At 42.6% G+C, this 20,161-nt stretch overlaps 1 protein-coding gene across 1 annotated transcript in view; it reads left to right on the forward strand.

Moving 5' to 3' along the window:
• Positions 1–12,034, forward strand: part of plvapb (plasmalemma vesicle associated protein b) — a 44,046-nt gene extending 32,012 nt beyond the window's left edge. The window contains exons 4-6 of the mRNA XM_039767059.1: positions 495–552; positions 7,270–7,331; positions 11,627–12,034. Coding sequence (XP_039622993.1) covers positions 495–552; positions 7,270–7,328 — 117 coding nt within the window. The 3' untranslated portion in view covers positions 7,329–7,331; positions 11,627–12,034. The remainder of the gene's footprint in view (positions 1–494; positions 553–7,269; positions 7,332–11,626) is intronic.
• Positions 12,035–20,161: the final 8,127 nt, after the last annotated feature.

Below are 20,161 nucleotides of genomic sequence, written 5' to 3' on the forward strand. Positions count from 1 at the left end.
TTGGGACAGCTGAGCTATTAACTAAACAAATGGGCTTGATGGACTGAATGGTCTCCTCTCGTTTGTCAAATGTCTTCTGTATGTTCTTATGTAGTGTAAGAGAAAACACAAAAGAAGCTCATAAAGGGTCTGGGGCACCTGAAGGCAATCAAAATGAGCAGAAGAAAAACGAGTGGTAACGGTAAGCACTTAAATGGAGACTAGTCCCATGTGGAGATCGAGTCTGCCCCAAGGTGGCAGTGGCTCCGCATACAATGGTTTCTGGGAAGAAGTGGCAGGTAGAGTTGGGCGATACCCGGTAGTGACATCATGGATGGTGGCACATCAGCCTTCCTTCCTACAGAGGGGAAAGAAGAAGAGATGCCATTGTTGCACACTGCCCTCAGGTAGCCCGGGGTAATATTGTCATCAACTCAGCCTGTAAGTTGTTCCTGAAGCGCACGCGTGTGACAGTATTGTATTCTCTCAAACCTAATTTCTTCTCTTCTTTGCAGTTACCTCCTTTGTTTGGCTTACCTCAAGGGTCTTCAAGTGCGGAATCAAACAATTTAAGTAAGTTCTTCTCTTCCGATTAACTGAATGTTTTCTATTGACCGTGTTTGAGAGACAACGATGAAATGTCGACATGAGCACTGCATCTTGTTGGACTGTCTGGTACCCTTTGAAGGATTTGGGTAGAAGCTCTCAGAAAACAATAATGTGCTTAAACAATCTTCATTCTCCCAGTGCCCCCGATCACTTAGTGTGTTTACGTACGCTTCAATATCTCGACTATTCACAGAACTCTGATATTCTAAAATGCCATGTAAACCCCGGCCTCTGAGAAACCTGATTAGCAGAGGCAGATGTCTCTGTGAATAATCTGATTATGTGGCCATGTAAACCCTTAACCGGGTTACTGTTAAGGATTCAGTAGTCTGCGCATGTCTGTTGCACTCCATCAGGCTGCTCATCTATTTGTTTTGCACAAGTGGTGGGCATTTTGGTTCAACTTACTGAATTGATTCTTTTGAACTACCCGTTTAAGTGAAATGATTCACTTAATCATACATTTGATTAATTCTTAGGGATACCTTACACATATATCACTTACAAGTTTGTACGTTATTGTCATATACTGCACTGTATATAAGTCTGTTTTTTTGTTCTTTATTTGCCTTATGCAATTTCTTTTATTAGGAATTTGTTAAGTTTTCGTATACATATATTACGGGTCAGCGTGCAGGATCAGCCATTGTACAACTCCCAACACTTACTCAAGGGCCCATCAGGGTAGTAGGATCCCCTTTGGCAGCAATGATACAAGTGCAGCGCACAACGCACTTATATTCCAGTTTTCTTGTTCCCCACAGCACAGCGCCAGTACAGCCCAAAATACACGGTTCACAGTCCTTTTCTTTCCTTCCCTTTGCCAGTCCTTCCGCCTCCACTCCTCCTCACAAGCTTCGTCCTTCTTCCTCCCGACTCTGGCCCCTGAGTAGTGGCGGCTGGCCCCTTTTATAGGACACCTAACGGAAGCAGGTGTCCAAAGAACTTCTTCTGGCAGCACTTCCGGGCGTGGTGGAAGTGCTGGCAAACAGGGCTCATGAAACATCCAGATGCCCCCGAGGGTTGAACGTCTCTGCTCCTAACCTGTGCAAGCCCTCCTGCGTTCCAAGGGAGATAATGTCCTGCACAAGGTCTCTCCCCTGGTCCTTTCATTGTCAAGACATCCTGGCTATCCGCCAAAACGGGGATTCGAAACGACAACTTCCGGATTCTGGACTCAGAGCTACCACTCTGCCCAGTATATAATGAACTCTTTCAGGTTGGAGTGGTGGCTCTAAAAACTTACCCAGTGGTGAACCTATTTTTTTTCCAAGCGCCCCATGATGTTTTGCAAAGCCTACAAGACATCGCAGAGGTGTAGCAGCTATGCGCAGAACTTTCATACATGCCTACTGTAAGGTCATTGCCAACTTGGCCATCGATGAAAAAAAACAAAAACAAAAAAGCCATTTCAGCTGCTGAATCCACCACCTCTCACCCCATCAACAACAACAACAACATTTATTTCTATAGCACATTTTCATACAAACAGTAGCTCAAAGTGCTTTACATATTAAAGAATAGAAAAATGAAAGACACAATTATAAAACAAAATAAATCAACATTAATTAACATCGAATAAGAGTAAGGTTCAATGGCCAGGGGACAGAAAAACAAAAACTCCAGACGGCTGGAGAAAAAATAAAATCTGTAGGGATTCCAGACCATGAGACCCCCTGACCAGTCCCCTCTGGGCATTCTACCTAACATAAATGAAACAGTCCTCTTTGGATTTAGGGTTCTCACGGAAGGGCTTGATGATGATGATGGTCACGTAGACTTCTGGCTTTTGATCCATCCGTCATTGTTGGAGCATCATGAAGCTTTGAGTAGGTGGAGGTGGCAGGCCACCACCACAAAGAAACCGGAAAAAGAAACAGAAAAGAGAGTAGGGGTCAGTACCGATTTTAGAGCCACCATGAATAGTTATTTTGAGGAAATTGAACATATAAAGTATCAGGATTAAGTTAAATTAAGATTAAAATAAAGTTATAAAAAGGCCATGTTAAAGTAATGTGTTTTCAGCAGTGTTTTAAAGTGCTCTACTGTATCAGCCTGGCGAATTCCTACTGGCAGGCTATTCCAGATTTTAGGTGCATAGCAGCAGAAGGCCGCCTCACCACTTCTTTTAAGTTTTGTTCTTGGAATTCTAAAGAGACACTCATTTGAAGATCTGAGGTTACAATTTGGAATATAAGGTGTCAGACATTCTGATATATAAGATGGGCGAGATTATTTAAGGCTTTATAAACCATAAGCAGAATTTTAAAGTCAATTCTGAATGACACAGGTAACCAGTGTAGTGACATCAAAACTGGAGAAATGTGTTCGGATTTTCTTTTCCTAGAAAGAATTCTAGCAGCTGCATTCTGCACTCATTGCAAGTGATTTATGTCTTTTTGGGTGGTCCTGAGAGGAGTGCGTTACAGTAATCTAGTCGACTGAAAACAAACGCGTGAACTAATTTCTCAGCATCTTTCAGTGATATAAGAGGTCTAACTTTACTTATGTTTCTTAAGTGAAAAATGCTGTCCTAATGATCTGATTAATATGCGATTTAAAATTCAGATTACAGTCAACAATCACCCCTAAGCTTTTTACCTCCGTCTTGACTTTTAATCCTAATGTATCCAGTTTATTTCTAATAGCCTCATTGTATCCATTATTGCTAATCACTAAGATTTCAGTTTTCTCTTTATTTAACTTGAGAAAGTTACTATTCATCCATTCTGAGATACTAGTCAGACATTCTGTTAGTGCATCAATAGAATCAGGGTCATCAGGAGCTATTGATAATTGATATTGATATTGATCCACCGAACAGTGCTACTTCTCTCTAACCGCACTCATTTCTTCTTCTCACCGTCATTTCAACCCCATGGCTCTTGGAATGCAGTATGTGGAGTGTCAGTTCAAGTTCAAGCACTTTATTGTCATTGTGTAACACAACAAAATTACTTTCAGTCATTAAGTCAGTGACCTTAAAAAGGAAAAAAAAGAAAGTGTCCTGAAAGCACAAAGGTTAGGAAACACCTCGCTGAATTCGCTTCACCCCGAGTTAGGCAAAAATCACTGAAACTTCTCCAGACTCTGCAAAAGGCATTGAAATCAATGGAGAAGGATTCTGGGTGGATTAAGTGTCCTTGAGGGCTATGGAAAAGCTGGACAACAATTCTGAATTGATTATTGCTGAACTGAGCTGTAAGGCAGCAGTGCCAACCACCGTGCCACCCACCAAGACGCAGACAGAACGAATACCATAAATAAAATACAGCAAACATCCACAAACTAGTAATAAGGAAATAAAATATAGGTCCTTGCACTGAGAGAGTGCCAATCGTAGGGCACAAATTGGAGCGCTTGGGGAAAACAAAAGGGTTGCACAGCAAACTTCTAGGAAAATTTTCAGAGGAACAAGGTCATCAGTGAACACAGCATGGACCTTCAACTTCTTTGTAATATCTGCAATTATCGTGATGGGAACATCACACTGCTTGGAGATGGTGGTCTTCTAGCCCTTTGCCTTTCACACACTTGTCTGTCAATTTTTTCTGATCTCCTCACACAACTCTCTCCTTTGCTTTCTCTGCTCCACATTCAGTGTGGGACACACAATGACACCATGCAGCAGAGTGATGACTTTACTCCACTTAAAATCGGCGAAATGACTGATTGCACGATTGGAGACACGTGTGAGATACGAATTCAAGAAAACAGCTGGTTTGAAACATCACTCAATTCCAATTCTCTAGGATCCTTTCCAGGGGTCCCAATGAATCTGCCCAGGCCATTTTAGAATATCTTTGCAGAATAAGCCACACTTGATCTCCTGTCACACTTGCTTTGCTTTACTCAGTGACATATTAAGGGCATGCAGGTACACAGGGGGCAATGGCTTTTCAAGTCATCACTTCTCAGGAGGGGCAGACAGAAAGGGAACCAACCCATTTGTCCACGTCTGTATACGAATGACTGCTGTGCGACTTTTCTGGGATGGCAGTACGTTCATGAATGTGCCAGACTTCACCTGTCCATGCTCTCATTTCTTTCCATACTGCATACTCTCATTACTCTCATTTTCCACGCAGAATGGGGTCTCTACTTTTAAATTTGCAATTCTTTCCTTCAACCCTGTGTATCCTCCCAGTCCCTGACGCTGCCGCCATCATGTTTCACCATTGGAATGGCAGGAGGGATGGAGACCATCAATGAAGACGTTTCCCCAAAGATGTTCACTCTGAGTTAAAGTCACAACCTGTGGCTGAGCCAATCAAGAACATTCACAGAGTCAACCCTAAGCCACTCCTGTGTGGTCTTCACTTTGTGTTTAGTGTCATTGTCCTGTTGGAAGGTGAACTTTAGGCACAGTCAGAGGTCCAAAGTGCTCTGGGAGCAGGTGTTCATTAAGGGTATCTCTGTACTTTGAGTCCCATTCTGGGTTATACGTTGGCTAGTGAAAAATCTGAACTGGCAACAATGAATTTTCAGATTTCAGCTTTCCACCCAGAATGGGGTCTCGGTCTCTCCTTTTAAATTTGTAATACAGTATACTGTACAGGGTGCGCACAAAGTCCATATACCCCTATCTTTTGGAGGATTTTGAAAGCTAAGGGTTACCTCTTAGGAATCCAAAACATCTGTATGGGTCCCTCCATGATCTCTGCACCACCAGGTTCTCCTGATCATGTTCTGCAACATTTGCAGGGCGAACAACATGTTTCAGTTCATCGTTCGATGAATAACTGCGCTGCCGCACATCTTCTTTGATAAACCCCCAGAGTGCATTATCTGGAGTTGTGAGATTGGGGCTTCTCGGAGGCCACGGAAGAGGAGCGGGATAAATTGTTTGATCCTCGTCCGATCCAACGATTCCCAAAAACTTTGTTGAGGCGATCACGCACGGTGATTGCGAAATGGGCAGGTGCCCCATCTTGTTGAAATCAAACACTGTCAAGGACGCCCTGGTTTCTCAGTTGCGGGATGAGCCAGCCATTCAGCATTTCCAGATAACTGATTTGGTTAACAGAACTATCAAAAAAAACTAAGGGCCAAACAAATGCTGTGCTGTCATTCCGGCCCAGATCATCACGTGTGGTGGGTTATGCTCAGTTTCTTCAAAGAAATGTGGATTTTCTTTTCCCCAGAAAAATATGTTTCGTTTGTGAGAGCTGCGATAAATCGTGCACTCGTCAGAGAACATAACCTTTTCCTTCTCAGCATTTGTTGGAAATTGGTGCAGCATCAGATCACAAGCTTCCTGACGTCTGTCCAAGTCAGCATCCAAACGCTCCTCGATCGTGAAAACACTTGTGTCACCCATCGCTTCGTCTTGGAACAAATGCCACGTTGTTGCGATTTCTTGATTTCTTGGTGGCAGCACCAGACAGGATGTCGGAAACGCACCTCGAAATACCGGGAAGACTTGGGCTGATGTCCACAGGAACCAGATTGTCATGGTTATTCCTGTAAATGCTCCTAAAGATAGGGGTATATGGACTTTGTGCGCACCCTGTATATTCACGTATAAGTCAGGTCTTGAAACCCGAAAAATCGACCATAAAATCAGACCCCAACTTATACGCCTGTTCAAAAATATGACACGTAAATTTTTTTTTTTTGGTTCTTATCTATCCTCTAAGCCCCGGTTGCTTGATTTTTGGATTTTAAATTATTAGACTGGCCTATCCCAACCACAAATACTAATCTTAAAGTTAGTGCGGGAGGAGTATAGTTAACATAGGTCCCTAATGTCGCATCAGTTTCTCAGACACATCAAATTTTGTTGCAGCAGCGCAGTTACCAATTTCTTTCGCCACTTCAACGACGTTTAATGTAAAACCAGCTTCATATTTTCTTCTGATCGAACGCTCCATCGTAGATAAGGGATGTTCTTCTGATAAAGGTGTATGAAGGTGTGAGACACAAAAAACACAAATCAGTGCAAACATCACTTTGGAATAGTTCGGGTATTACCGTGTGGTCACGTAGGCACAATACATAGAAGAACAAAGGCTGTGTGCTCCGAGGTTGCTCTCTCAGGTGGGCGTTAGCATATCATAATCCCTTGGACCAATAGTGTGAGTTTTCTGCATTCGACTTATACGACTGACATTATAAAATACCAGAAATCCATCCATCCATCATCCAACCCGCTATATCCTAACTACAGGGTCATGGGGGTCTGCTGGAGCCAATCCCAGCCAACACAGGGTGCCTGGCAAGGAACAAACCCCAGGCAGGGCGCCAGCCCACTGCAGTAAAATGCCAGACAGTAAAATCAAGCCCCGACTTATCCACGGGAGAACTTCTCTACGAGTATATACGGTAATTCTTTCCTTCAACCGTGTCTAGCCTCCCAGTCTCTGATGCTGCCACCACCGTGTTTCCCCATTGGAGTGGCATTGCAGAGGTGGCGAGCGTTGCCCGGTTTCCTCCACACACAACGCTTACAAATGCGGCCAGCCAGTCCCATCTTAGTTTTACCAGACTAGAAAATCTTGCAGACTTCCAGTGTGTCGTCTGGACCACTCCGTCATAAAGTGCGGATTAGGAATGGTTGGCCTTCTGGAAGTTTCTCCCATTTCCACACAGGTACTCTGAAGCTCAGCCAGAGTGACCTTTCTGTGTCTGTTAAAGCCATGTGTGTACGTGTCATAACGGTTCTTTATTTTCTATCGACAGGAGAGTATAACGCACACTTTAAAGCACTGCAGGACTTCGCCCAAGGAAGTCAGAAATAAAAGGTGAGTCGACGTGTGACGAGTGGAATGGGATGAATGGCTGCAGGGAAGGCCGATGAGGCCTAAGAAAGATAAAGGAAAAATGTCAACCGACGCAAGGGACTAATTTGTGGGCAGAGATTGTTAATTTAAAAAAAATGTAATCAAAAAAAATATTTATTTAGAGGTTACGTTACCCTACTTGTGAAACAAATGTGCGGCATTTATAAAATTCATGGAGTCTGATGCACAGAGCCTTCAGAAAGTCTTCAGACTCCCTCATCTCTTTTCGCATTTTGTTGTGGTGTTGCCTTGTGCTAAAATCATTTCAATTCACTTTTCCCCTCATCAAGCAACACTCAATACCCCTGAATAACAACGGGAACTTTAGAACTTAATGCAAATTAAATTAAAATAAAAAATGGAAATCTCACACTGACACGAGTATTCAGACCCTTTACTGAGTACTTTGTTGAAGCCAACCCTTTGGCAGCCATTTCAGGCGGCCATCTTCTTGAGTTTGATACGACAAGCTTCACACACCCAGATTTGGGGGGACTTTCTGCCGTCCTTCTCTGCAGATCCTCTCAGACTCTGGCAGGTGGGATGGAGACCACCAATGAACACGTCGCCCCAAAGGTGTTCGCTCGGAGTTAAAGTCCTGTCTATGGGTGGGCCAGTCAAGAAGATTCACAGAGTCGACCCTAAGCCGCTCCTGTGGGGTCTTCACTTTGTGTTTAGTGTCTTTGCCCCGCTGGAAGGTGAACTTTTGGCACAGTCAGAGGTCCACAATGCTCTGGCGGCAGGTTTTTGTTAAGGACATCTCTGTACTGTGCGTCCTGCTCTGGGTTTTACTGTATGTTGGAAAATCTGAACTGGCAACAATGAATTTTCCGATTTCAGTTTTCCACCCAGAATGGGGTCTTTACTTTTAAAGTTGCAATAATTGTTTCCTTCATCACCGTCTAGTCTCCCAGTCCCTGACACTGCCACAACAACATTTATTTCTGTAGCACGCTTTCATACAAATGATGGAGCTCAAAGTGCTTCAAGACATGAAGAAAAGTTTAGAAAAAAAATAAAAATATAAAAATAAGATAATAATTAATAATTCTTTGCATTTATATAGTGCTTTTCTCACTACTCAAAGCGCTCAGCAATTTCAGGTTAAGGGCCTTGCTGAAGGTCCCAACAGAGGAGAGCCCCTATTGGCATTTATGGGATTCGAACCGGCGACACTCCCAATTGCCAGTGCAGACCCCTAGCCTCAGAGCTACCACTCCGCCTTAAGATAAGGCAATACTAAGTAACAAAGAATAAAGTAAGGTCCGATGGCCAGGAGGACAGAAAAAACCAACAACTCCAGAGGGCTGGAGGAAAAAAAAAAACAAAATCTGCAGGGGTTCAGAGGCCACGAGACCACCCAGCCAATACTGGGCATTCTACCTAACATTAATGACACGTAAATTTTTTTTTTTGGTTCTTATCTATCCTCTAAGCCCCGGTTGCTTGATTTTTGGATTTTAAATTATTAGACTGGCCTATCCCAACCACAAATACTAATCTTAAAGTTAGTGCGGGAGGAGTATAGTTAACATAGGTCCCTAATGTCGCATCAGTTTCTCAGACACATCAAATTTTGTTGCAGCAGCGCAGTTACCAATTTCTTTCGCCACTTCAATGACGTTTAATGTAAAACCAGCTTCATATTTTCTTCTGATCGAACGCTCCATCGTAGATAAGGGATGTTCTTCTGATAAAGGTGTATGAAGGTGTGAGACACAAAAAACACAAATCAGTGCAAACATCACTTTGGAATAGTTCGGGTATTACCGTGTGGTCACGTAGGCACAATACATAGAAGAACAAAGGCTGTGTGCTTCGAGGTTGCTCTTTCAGGTGGGCGTTAGCATATCATAATCCCTTGGACCAATAGTGTGAGTTTTCTGCATTCGACTTATACGATTGACATTATAAAATACCAGAAATCCATCCATCCATCATCCAACCCACTATATCCTAACTACAGGGTCATGGGGGTCTGCTGGAGCCAATCCCAGCCAACACAGGGTGCCTGGCAAGGAACAAACCCCAGGCAGGGCGCCAGCCCACTGCAGTAAAATGCCAGACAGTAAAATCAAGCCCGACTTATCCACGGAGAACTTCTCTACGAGTATATACGGTAATTCTTTCCTTCAACCGTGTCTAGCCTCCCAGTCTCTGATGCTGCCACCACCGTGTTTCCCCATTGGAGTGGCATTGCAGAGGTGGCGAGCGTTGCCCGGTTTCCTCCATCTCCATCAGTCCTCATGGCTTTCAGACTTCACGTGGAAGAATTTGGTGATGAAGTTCATGTGGACCTCTGGCCTTCAATCCATCAATGTAGGGACATCACGGTGCTTTGATCAGGTGGTGGTGGCGCAGATCAACACCACAGAAAACCGGAAAAAGAACCGAAGAGAAAGTAGGGATTAGTACGGATTATGGAGCCATGATAAAAATGATAATTCAATGCATAGAAAGTGAAACCTTAGATTGCGAGTAACTTGGCCTGCGAGTGTTTTGCAAGACAAGCTAAAATTTTGAATAAATTTTAACTTGATAAACGAGCGAGGTCTTGCAATATGAGTAGTATGTAAATCCTCTGAGCGTCACGTGGGGATTGTGGGTAATCGTCTCCCATGCTCGTTCTCAGGCGGCATGCCTCACTCATATAGTCAGCATCCGTATGAGCGTATGCTGTTTACTATCGCATGGTGACCACGCGTGTGTGTTGTAACGTGTAAGTCTCAGTACTTTAGCAAAGCCAGCTTTATTCAGCTTGAAACAAGAACAGCACGGTTATTTATTGTAGTGGGATCTGCCGCTCTCCTAAACAGAGACACAGCAGGGTCAGGGCCAGGTTAGTGTCCAAGTAATGCTGTGCCCTGCATTTATAATGTTCCTTGCATCACCCTTCAATGCCAGGTGCTTATAGAGTGACCGCGATCTTTTCTGATCCACTTTTACGGTGAACTGCTACAGCGCTGGGAGCCTGCGGTTGCTTCGGGACGTTCTTCGGCGTGTTGTCCCGTTGGGGGGAAATCCCAAAAGAGTTTAGAAACCTTACAGTGCGTAAAGTATTTTTTAAAATTTGTGTCCGAGTGTAGTGACTCTAGGGGGCGGCACGGTGGCGCAGTGGTAGCGCTCCTGCCTCGCAGTTAGGAGACCCGGGTTCGCTTCCCGGGTCCTCCCTGCGTGTTGTTTTCATGTTCTCCCCGTGTCTGCGTGGGTTTCCTCCCACAGTCCAAAGACATGCGGGTTAGGTGGATTGGCGACCCTAAACTGGCCTTGGTGTTTGTGTGTGTCCTGCGGTGGGTTGGCACCCTGCCCAGGATTGGTTCCTGCCTTGTGCCCTGTGTTGGCTGGGATTGGCTCCGGCAGACCCCCGTGACCCTGTCTTCGGATTCAGCGGGTTAGAAAATGGATGGATGGATGTAGTGACTCTTCAGGCAAAAGCAACTGTCATTGGACAGGTTCCATGTTAAAGTCGCAAAAAAAGAAAAGGATTCCAGTGAGCCAACAGATAGCAGGGATTCCGTTAGAATGAAGATTTTGTATTCATCATTTTATATAAATATTTGTGGGTTGTGAAACGAATCATCTGAGTTTCCGTTATTTCTTATGGGGAAATTCACTTTGATAGACGAGTGCTTTGGATTACAAGCACGTTTCCGGAACTAATTATGCTCGCAAACCGAAGTTCCACTGTACAGAATATCAGGGTTACACTAAAATGAAGCTATGAGAAAGCCATGTTAAAATAATGAATTTTTATCAGTTTTTTAAAGTGCTCCACTGTATTAGCCTGGCGAATTTCGATAAGCTATTCCAGATTTGAGGTGCATAACAGCAGAGGCCGCCTCACCACTTCTTTTAAGTTTAGCTCTTAGAATTCTAAGCAGACACTCAAAGAATAAAGTAAGGTCCGATTATCCAGGAGGACTAAAAAAAAAACACAAAAAAACTAGAAGACTAGAGAAAAAAAAAATCTGCAGGGGTCCCAAAGCCACAAGACCACCCAGCACCCACTGAGGAAAACATTTTAGCACAACATAACAAAATGTGAAGAAAGTGAAGGGGTCGGAGTACCCCCTGAAGGCACAGTGGTCCCAGGGACTATAAATTGGATTAAACAGGTTTGATAATTTGATGTTGTAATTATGAGCACAGTTTATACTCGGTCAGCATCAGGGAGGACTGAATGCACAGCCTTGCTGTTTACGCCTACAGAATGAGATTAAACTGAACTAAAACTTAAACGTTTTCTTACATTATAGAATACCTGCTTTAAAATCAGATGTGATCAGAATGACAGAAAGGAAAAGCAACATCAAGACCAGCACACATCATCATCATCATCATCATCATCATCGTGTCACTGCAGGAACATTTGAAATACCTCTCTGTCTTTCCGCATTGCACTCACTGGCATCATTATTTTGGGCAGAAGTGCCAACCGGGTCAGGAGGGTGTGTATACTTTAAAGCTTCCGAGAGGCAAATTGCTTTGTGTGAGAACACTTTGAGATAACAAAACACTTTTATTATACGTATATAGGTTTGGTTTATTCATCACTTACACTTCAAATGTAAATAGATTTAACTGAAATGTGCCGCTTTTATCTGACAATTCATTATTATTTTTTTTTTATTGTATGAAGATAATAAAATCATGATCAGAAAAAATGATCCAGTATTTTTATTTTACTCTTCGTCTGCTCTTCTGTGAGCTTCACTTGCCAGGACCTGGAATGTGGAATATTCCATTTGTTTTCTGTTGCCCAAGTTTGGTTCCTTTTTTTTTTTTTGACCTCCCAGACAGTCTGTAGCTGTCTACCTCCCTGGAATAGAAAAAGTGAATTTGGGGAAAGAATGAATTAAAATTTGCATCACCTAAACCCCCACTCCCCATGTTTTTTTTGTATATTGTGATGGGGGGGGCGGCATGGTGGCACAGTGGGTAGCGCTGCTGCCTCGCAGTTAGGAGTCCCGGGTTTGCATGGAGTTTGCATGTTCTCCCCGTGTCTGCGTGGGTTTCCTCCCACAGTCCAAAGACATGCAGGTTAGGTACATTGGTGATCTTAAATTGTCCCTAGTGTGTGTGTGTGTGTGTGTGCACGCGCCCTGCCCAGGGTTTGTTTCCTACCTTGCACCCTGTGTTGGCTGGGATTGGCTCCAGCAGACCCCCGTGACCCTGTAGTTAACACCTAGCGGGTTGGATAATGGATGAATGGATATTGTGATGGGTTTGGATTGCCTGCAAGGACCCTGGAACTTTGAACACAGATCTGTTGATAAACTTATCAAGGATAAGCCAGGCAAACAAGGGCATTGGGTTGGTGTATCCCACCTCTGACACCATTTGTGACAGTTTGGGTTGGCATCACACTCCCTTGCCTGTTCAAACACAGATCCGCCAATAACATAATCAAGGATAAGCCGGGCAAATGAGGACACAAACAGTCAGTAAGGGTTGGTGAACCCCATAGCTGCCACCATTTGTGATGGTCCGAGTTGGCTCCACATGTTCTGGCAGCTTGAACCCTGATCCACCAATAACATAAACAAGTATGAGCCGGGCAAATGAGGACACAGTCAGTAAGGGTTGGTGTATCCCACTTATGCCACCATCCGTCATGGTGCAGGTTGGCTCCACACTTGCTTAGCAGTTTAAACCGAGATCCACTAATAACATAATCGAGGATGAACTGGGCACATGAGGACACAAACAATTAACAAGGGTTGGTGTATCCCACTGCTGCCAGCATTTGTTATGGTGCAGGTTGGCTCCACTCTTACATAGTAGCTTAACTGAAATCCACCAATAAGGTAATCAAAGATGAGCCAAGCAAATGAGGACACAAACAATTAGCAAGGGTTGGTGCATCCCACTGCTGGCCTCATTTGCAACACTCTGGGTTGGCACCACACTCCCTTGGCTGCTCAAACGCAGATCCGTCAATAACATAATCAATGATAAGCCGGGCCAATAAGGACACAAACAGTCAGTAAGGGTTGGTGTATCCCACTGCTGCCACCATTTGTGATGGTCTGGGATGGCTTCATGCTTTCTGGCAGCTTGAACCCTGATCCACCAATAACGTAATCAAGGATGAACCGGGCAAATGAGGACACAAACAATCAGTAAGGGTTGATGTAAAAGTGATAAGAGCATAAGAGCTCGGAAAGTCTGACTTCCCACTCCAGATGGAACGCAGCATTAGTCCCGATATTGTGCGTCATTTCCACCTTTTGTAAGGACTGCAATATTTTGTCCCTGTGTTTTTGTGGATTTTCCTTCCCATTTCCAAAAGATGTGCATGTTAGGGTTAACTACAGATTTAAATCTGGTCCCATGGGAGTGTGGGCTTGTGTGTTAACAGGAAATGCAATAGCGCTGTGCCCAATGACCCCCAGTGACCCTGAACCAGACTGAGCACATTTAAGACTGTGATGGAGTGTGTTTCAGGTCTTCCAAAGGGTCGTTTGTTTTGCTATTGATAGGAGGTCATTTTCTCACTGCCTCCTTTGTAGGAATGTTATGCAACCCCTGCTACCCAATTTAACAAGCAGGTAATGAGGTCGCTTTAAACAATGTCAGGAACATCTGGGACCACCAGAAGCAGCATTAGGCAGGTGACCAAAGAGCTTCTGGGATACCTTCACATTACACACTTCATTGCTCAGATTTGGTTCACATTCATAAGTATGAGAAGTGACCTGCTGTATTTAATGCAACGCGAACACATCTGTGCTCCGAACTGTGCACATTGAAACGCTTGTGCACGAGACACCAACAATAAACAAAAGTCATATTTGTAAGATGACTGGTGGTATTAAAACCAACAAAATGCATATGCTAGTAGGTAGTGTATGCATCGAAGACCCCAGCAGTGGTGGGACGATGACCATTGTCACAGCTGTAGCTCTCCTCCATTGTTGTTCTGCTGCGCTGCTGGTGCTGGCTAATGATGACTACGCTTAGCCCATGCGTACAGACAAAAAAAAAAACAAATGAATTCTGATCTGACTGTTCACATGACAACATATGAAAGGGTCTCAAACTGGATTAAAAAAGATCAATGCTGCCCCGAAAACGTCAGATTTGTGTCACGCTAAGGCAAACAAAAAATATAAATAAATAAATTGGATTTGAGCCTGGTAATGTGAACGTAGTCCTAGACCTCACAAGGGACCCCGAGAGTAGCCCACCATTTGTCTCGAACTAATCCAATAAACGTGAAGTCGTGAAGAAGGTGGACAAATGGTGAGATGAAGTGAGGGCCTGAGTAAGGAAGGAAGTCTCAGACAGCATTGTTGAGTGGGTGCATTAGGCACTTCACCCAATCTAATCGGGATGAATCACAATGTTCTACAAATTGAAAAATATTCTTTGCTCCCATCTAAAATTTGAGGTGTTCTTTATAGATTTCAGGATGCTGAATTCAAAGAAGGTTTAAAATAAAAAAGACTATTTTAGAGAAAAAAAGTTATTTAGGTCAGGTCAGGTTGGAGAGCATGCACTGGTACAACGTGTTGTAGTGCCCACCACATGACGAAACACTTCGAGATCCTGGATGGCAACCCCCCAGAGAGACACGCGGTCCAGTCACCCCCTGTTTGGAAATGACCCTCTATCTGCCGCAGCCTTGTGTTACGTGGGTGCCCACTTGGCCTGGTCCAGCTCCTCGGGTCCTCAACCATGAGCTGGATCACCCTCGGGGAATCGCGCCACATGGCCGTAGTGCCGTAACTGACGCCACCTCACAGTGCAGGTCATGTGCCTCATTCAGGACTCCATGAGCAACACAAAGTCAAACCAGTGGGACAGAAGGACTCTCTGAAGTGACACACATGAAGGAGTCCAGTCTTCATCTCAGGTCACTGGATAGCGTCCATGTCTCACAAACAGGAAGCACCAGGACTCTAAAGACTTGGACCTTTTTCAGAGATATCGGGAGTTGTCACAATAAAAGAAGACATATTGTGTCCAAACTTATTGAAAAATTTCATCCTGAAGGGTTATCAACAGAAAAAATAAGTACACGGGCAATCCTAGCACCAAGAAACGATGAAGTCAAACAAATTAATGCGAAAATTGCCAATCGGTTACACGGCAAATTGGTTAAATGCATATAACAGCATTTAATATAATATAATATACTTTATATATAATATACATATAATAGACTATGCTGGAACAGTTGGTGCTGATGGTGCATAAGATGAAAACATCAACTTACAATATCACAAAGAATATCCACAACTGTTAACACCATCCTGTCTTCCACCACACGAATTACTGTTGAAAGAAGGATGTATCGTAATGTTATTGCGTAATTTATGTTTTTTACAACTCACAGGGACAAACACTTGATAAAGTCGGTTGGATTATTAGAGAGAAAGAAACAATATTCACTCACGGGCAGTTATGTATTGCATTGTCACAATGTAACTGCAAACACGGAATCAAAATTCATTGTAATATTGATGAAAAGTTAGTTCCAAAAATTGTTTTTACTGACGTTTTACAGTAAAAGTGTAAATTTAAAAAGTATTTGCGTGTTAATTTCAAAGCCAAATAGAACAAAATTGTATAACTCACTGAATACCTGTAATGCAACATGAAACATAATTTACTTTCAAATTATTACGTTTTACTATTTTTTACTATGGTTAATTACTCGCTGTAATGTAAAATAGTTAGTTCTATTATGCATATGTAACAATTCCCATGAAAATAACAATTTGTTTAAATTGTACATCCGCTTCCCCATATGCAAGCGGCAGAGCCCTCTAGTAAAAATAAAAAAAGGTCGCTAGGGCAGCAGTCTTAGCAGTGAGGCCCATACATCCCTTTCCCCAGCCACAGTTGTCAACTCAGATTGTGGGATCCCGAGGCATTTCCATTTCATCTTGGGGATATAATCCTCTTTAGCAAGCCCAGGGTCTTCCTTGGGGTCTCCTCCCAACAGATCATGCCTGTAAGACCTCCACAGGGAGGAGTCCATTTCAGATTATGTGAACCACCTCAATTGGCTCCTCTCTATGCAGAGGATCAGTGGCTCTACTCGAGTCCCCCAGATGTCTGTTCTTCTCACCCTGTCTCTAAGGCAGAGCCCAGCCACCCTGCGAGAAAGCTCATTTTGGCTTCTTGTACCCACAATCTCATTTTTTCAGTCATTACCCAACACTCATGACCACAGGTGAGGGTAAGGACATAGATTGACTGGTAAATCGAGAGTTTCGTCTCCTGATTCAGATCCTTCTTCAACACTACAGACCGGTAAAGCAGCCGCAAAACTAAAACTGTGCTTGCCTCCTCAATCTGTCTGTTCATCTCACCATCACTTTTCCCCCTCACTCGTGACCAAATCCCCAAGGTACTTAAACTACTCCACTTGAGGCAGTAGCTCACTTCCCACTTGAACAGAACCATCCACCATTTCTCCTACTGAGGGCCATCACCTCAGATTTGGAGGTGCTGATCCTCATCTCTGCTGCTTCACACTCGACTGCAGACTGTCCCAGTATGTGCTGAACGTCACAGAACCATGTCATCTGCTTAAACAAAAAATATATATTTTTTATAAACATAGCTTATTTTATTTTTTTGTTCTCAAAAAGGCATTTTCATTGAATTAGGCATCTCAAGGCAATGGTTTGCGGTTGAAAAATTCCAATTTAAAAAACGGATTCTAGCACACCGAAAAATATATAATGTACATTGATTGTTTTGAGCTAGAGGGTTTTGGTGTAGACCACTGTAAGTGTTTAGTTAGAAAACTAGAAGAAATTGTCTTTTCGCATGATCTTTTGGGGATATGAATGCAGGTTAGGTCATTGTACATTGTCCCCAGGAGCAATTCTCAGGTAAAGATATAATGACCAACTCACTCTCCCAAACCAGCAGCTACACCACCAAGACCCATGGCCTGGCAAGATGAGGACATTAGATCTGACAAGACTTACTTATTCCAAATAAACTTCCCCCAATCGACGATCAAAAATAAGCCAGAAAACAAACAGTATGTAAAATAATAAAGTGAGTATATATTGATAAAGTAAGAACTGAAAAAACTCCAAACAAACAATATATATCTATGTATATATCCCCAACTGTATTATCGTAGTATTTCCCTCTACTTACCCTTTACCTGTTTTCTTCAAGTGTAAGTGTTCTCGTCAAGTTTGTTATAGAGTTGGTCTACTGTTGCACTTTAGGATTAACACACACATACATAGATATACACACTCACAGACCCAAACAATAACTGTGCCCTATGAATGACAAACACACAACTGTTTAACCTCTAGCACTTTAACTCACACAAGTGCTTTAGGAATAACACAGCCTGTACCTCTCTCAGCTCTTCAAGAGACATACTTACTATCGGCATGAACAACACACAATGTTTTAATTAGATCTCTAAATATTACTTTTGGTCTACAAGAATACATTTAAACATACAAAGGCTCAACACTCTTGACTATAGGCCATTTATCAGCCAAGAATGCCTTACTTTACCTACTGTTCCCTACTATTGGGTGGAACTCTCACCCTCACCCTTAATAAACCTCGCAGCACAGAGCGTATGTCAAACTTCTGGCCGCACCAGGTGCTCAAAGAAATCTTATTACTTATTACTTCAATCACTCTATAGACATTAAGACAAAGCATAGAAAGTTAAAAGCAGCATGGTATTTATTACAGGAATAATAATAATACCACTGGAACAAAGAATAATAGAAAATAAGACTGATAGAAAAGTCTGGATATATATAGTTTTTAGAAAAAGCTTACGGAAAAGGAAAAGTTACAGATGACAAGGATGAATGTTGCAGGCGGCTTGTGATCTAGCACTCGTAGTTGCTCATTAAGCTTTTCAGATGACCAGTGATGTCTTCGTCCCTTTTTCTTCCTCCCTCCTTCCTTACTTCCTTACTCACTATATTGCTCCTTAGATGAGGCATATTTATTCTAAAATTCTACCGGGGGGTTTTGCAAGATGTGATTGTTAGATATTCTGATTGGCTGGCTGTCAATATTATGAATGAATTCACTGTCCGCTTTTCCAAACAATAAAACTTTTTTTGATGTTCTCTGAGGTATCGGCAAGTCTTCCTTTCCTAGGCTATAAAATAATTAGATGTCCATCCTTTCTCAGGTTATAAAGTAATTGAGCCACCAGCATGTCTTCCTTTCTTTGTTGGAACAGTTGTTTTAAAAGTGAGATATAACTGGGAAGAAGACCTGCTTTGATTTTCCCTGAATGTAGTTCATCTGTTGTCTTGTCCTGAACAAAATGTAATGTAAATATAAACCAAAATGTACAGATTTTGTACCCCATAACACCAACCAACCCTCGACATAACATACAATCCCAAAGTGTCCGGCAGATAATATAATAATAAAAAGAAAAGGTGCAGCACAAAGTTAATATACAATACATACCCTCCCTTGACCCCATACTGAACATGAACTCAATAAGACACAAAGAAAGTAAGAAATTAACATAAAAGTCGAGAAGATTTAACAGAAAATGGATAATGTCTGTGAACCTGATTCAGCTGGAAAAATAGTCCTTATGTAAAGTACACAGATGAACTCCCCAAACAACAAGAAACAGTCTCACCGTGTTTATCTTCGGAACGTGGCATGATCCAGAACCTCGGGGGTTTTGCGGTGCAAAGCTGTTGTTGTCAGGCATTGAAAGTGGCAGGTAGACAAAGGTGTGAATGATCTGAAGTTGTGCTTTCTCCTGTCTCTGTAGCAGAATGGTGGTCTAGTAGTATGAGAAGTTTTTCTTTTTTTTTTATTTTTCTTTCTGTCCTTCCGTTTAAATAATGACAGATCGGATGCAGGTGATGGAATTGACAGGACCAATTATTGTGCGGGGCCACAGTTTCACAAAGTTATCCTTCCCCATATTGTTTCCAGGGGAGCATATTTACATAGACACACACACACATACCATGTAAACAGGACAACGCTATGAAAAATAGGACTCAGCACAAAATACACTTATGAAGATATTAATCATGAAGCACTGTTACAAAGGGCCCAACGGAGTAGGATCCCTTCTGGCAGTAAGTAATGGCATGCAATTTTGTTTCCCTGTTTACATTTTAACAAAAGAAGAAGTGAACAATAAATGCTCTCATTTCTCTCTTTATTAGAATATCAACTGCCTATTAAATGAACCAATAAGTCACGTCCTCATTCACATACCTCATTCGTTTTGTTGGTAAGCCCCCTCATATTTGTGTGTGGAGGTTTGTGTTTCTTGTTTGTTCCCCACCCCCCTCCTAACCCCACCCCCCCACCATCTTCCTCCCAAAGGCACTTTTTGCATTTAAAACATTTGTCCGAGGAAGCAAACATATTAGTAATACTCAACATATTTCCTACCACGTTTAAACCTAATAGTAACTGAAGGTGTTCTCCTGCTAGAATCTCTTAGGTTTTTAATCTTTGAAATTAGAACTTTTTCATTCCAGTCAGTTTGGGGAGCCTGTTCTGTCTTCATGTGTCCTTTTCGCTTTTCTGAAGTTACACGTCTGTTGGGTATTTTTTTAAACTAGAACGCAAGAGCAGAGCTGTTGATTCTTGATTTAAGTGCAATCATTTCCTTTATTGGCTCATTATTTGTTGTATTCACCATTGTTGAAGGTCCTTTTACTAATCAATATATTTAGAGGATGGGACCATGCACTGATAGCGTGTTGCCGCACCCACCATATGATGAACCACCTGGATTGGGACCAAAGTGCAGCAGGTGACAGTACAGTGCCACACTGAACAGTGTCAGG

The sequence above is a fragment of the Polypterus senegalus genome, chromosome 10 (genome assembly GCF_016835505.1).
Source record: "Polypterus senegalus isolate Bchr_013 chromosome 10, ASM1683550v1, whole genome shotgun sequence".
NCBI classification, from domain to species: domain Eukaryota; kingdom Metazoa; phylum Chordata; class Cladistia; order Polypteriformes; family Polypteridae; genus Polypterus; species Polypterus senegalus.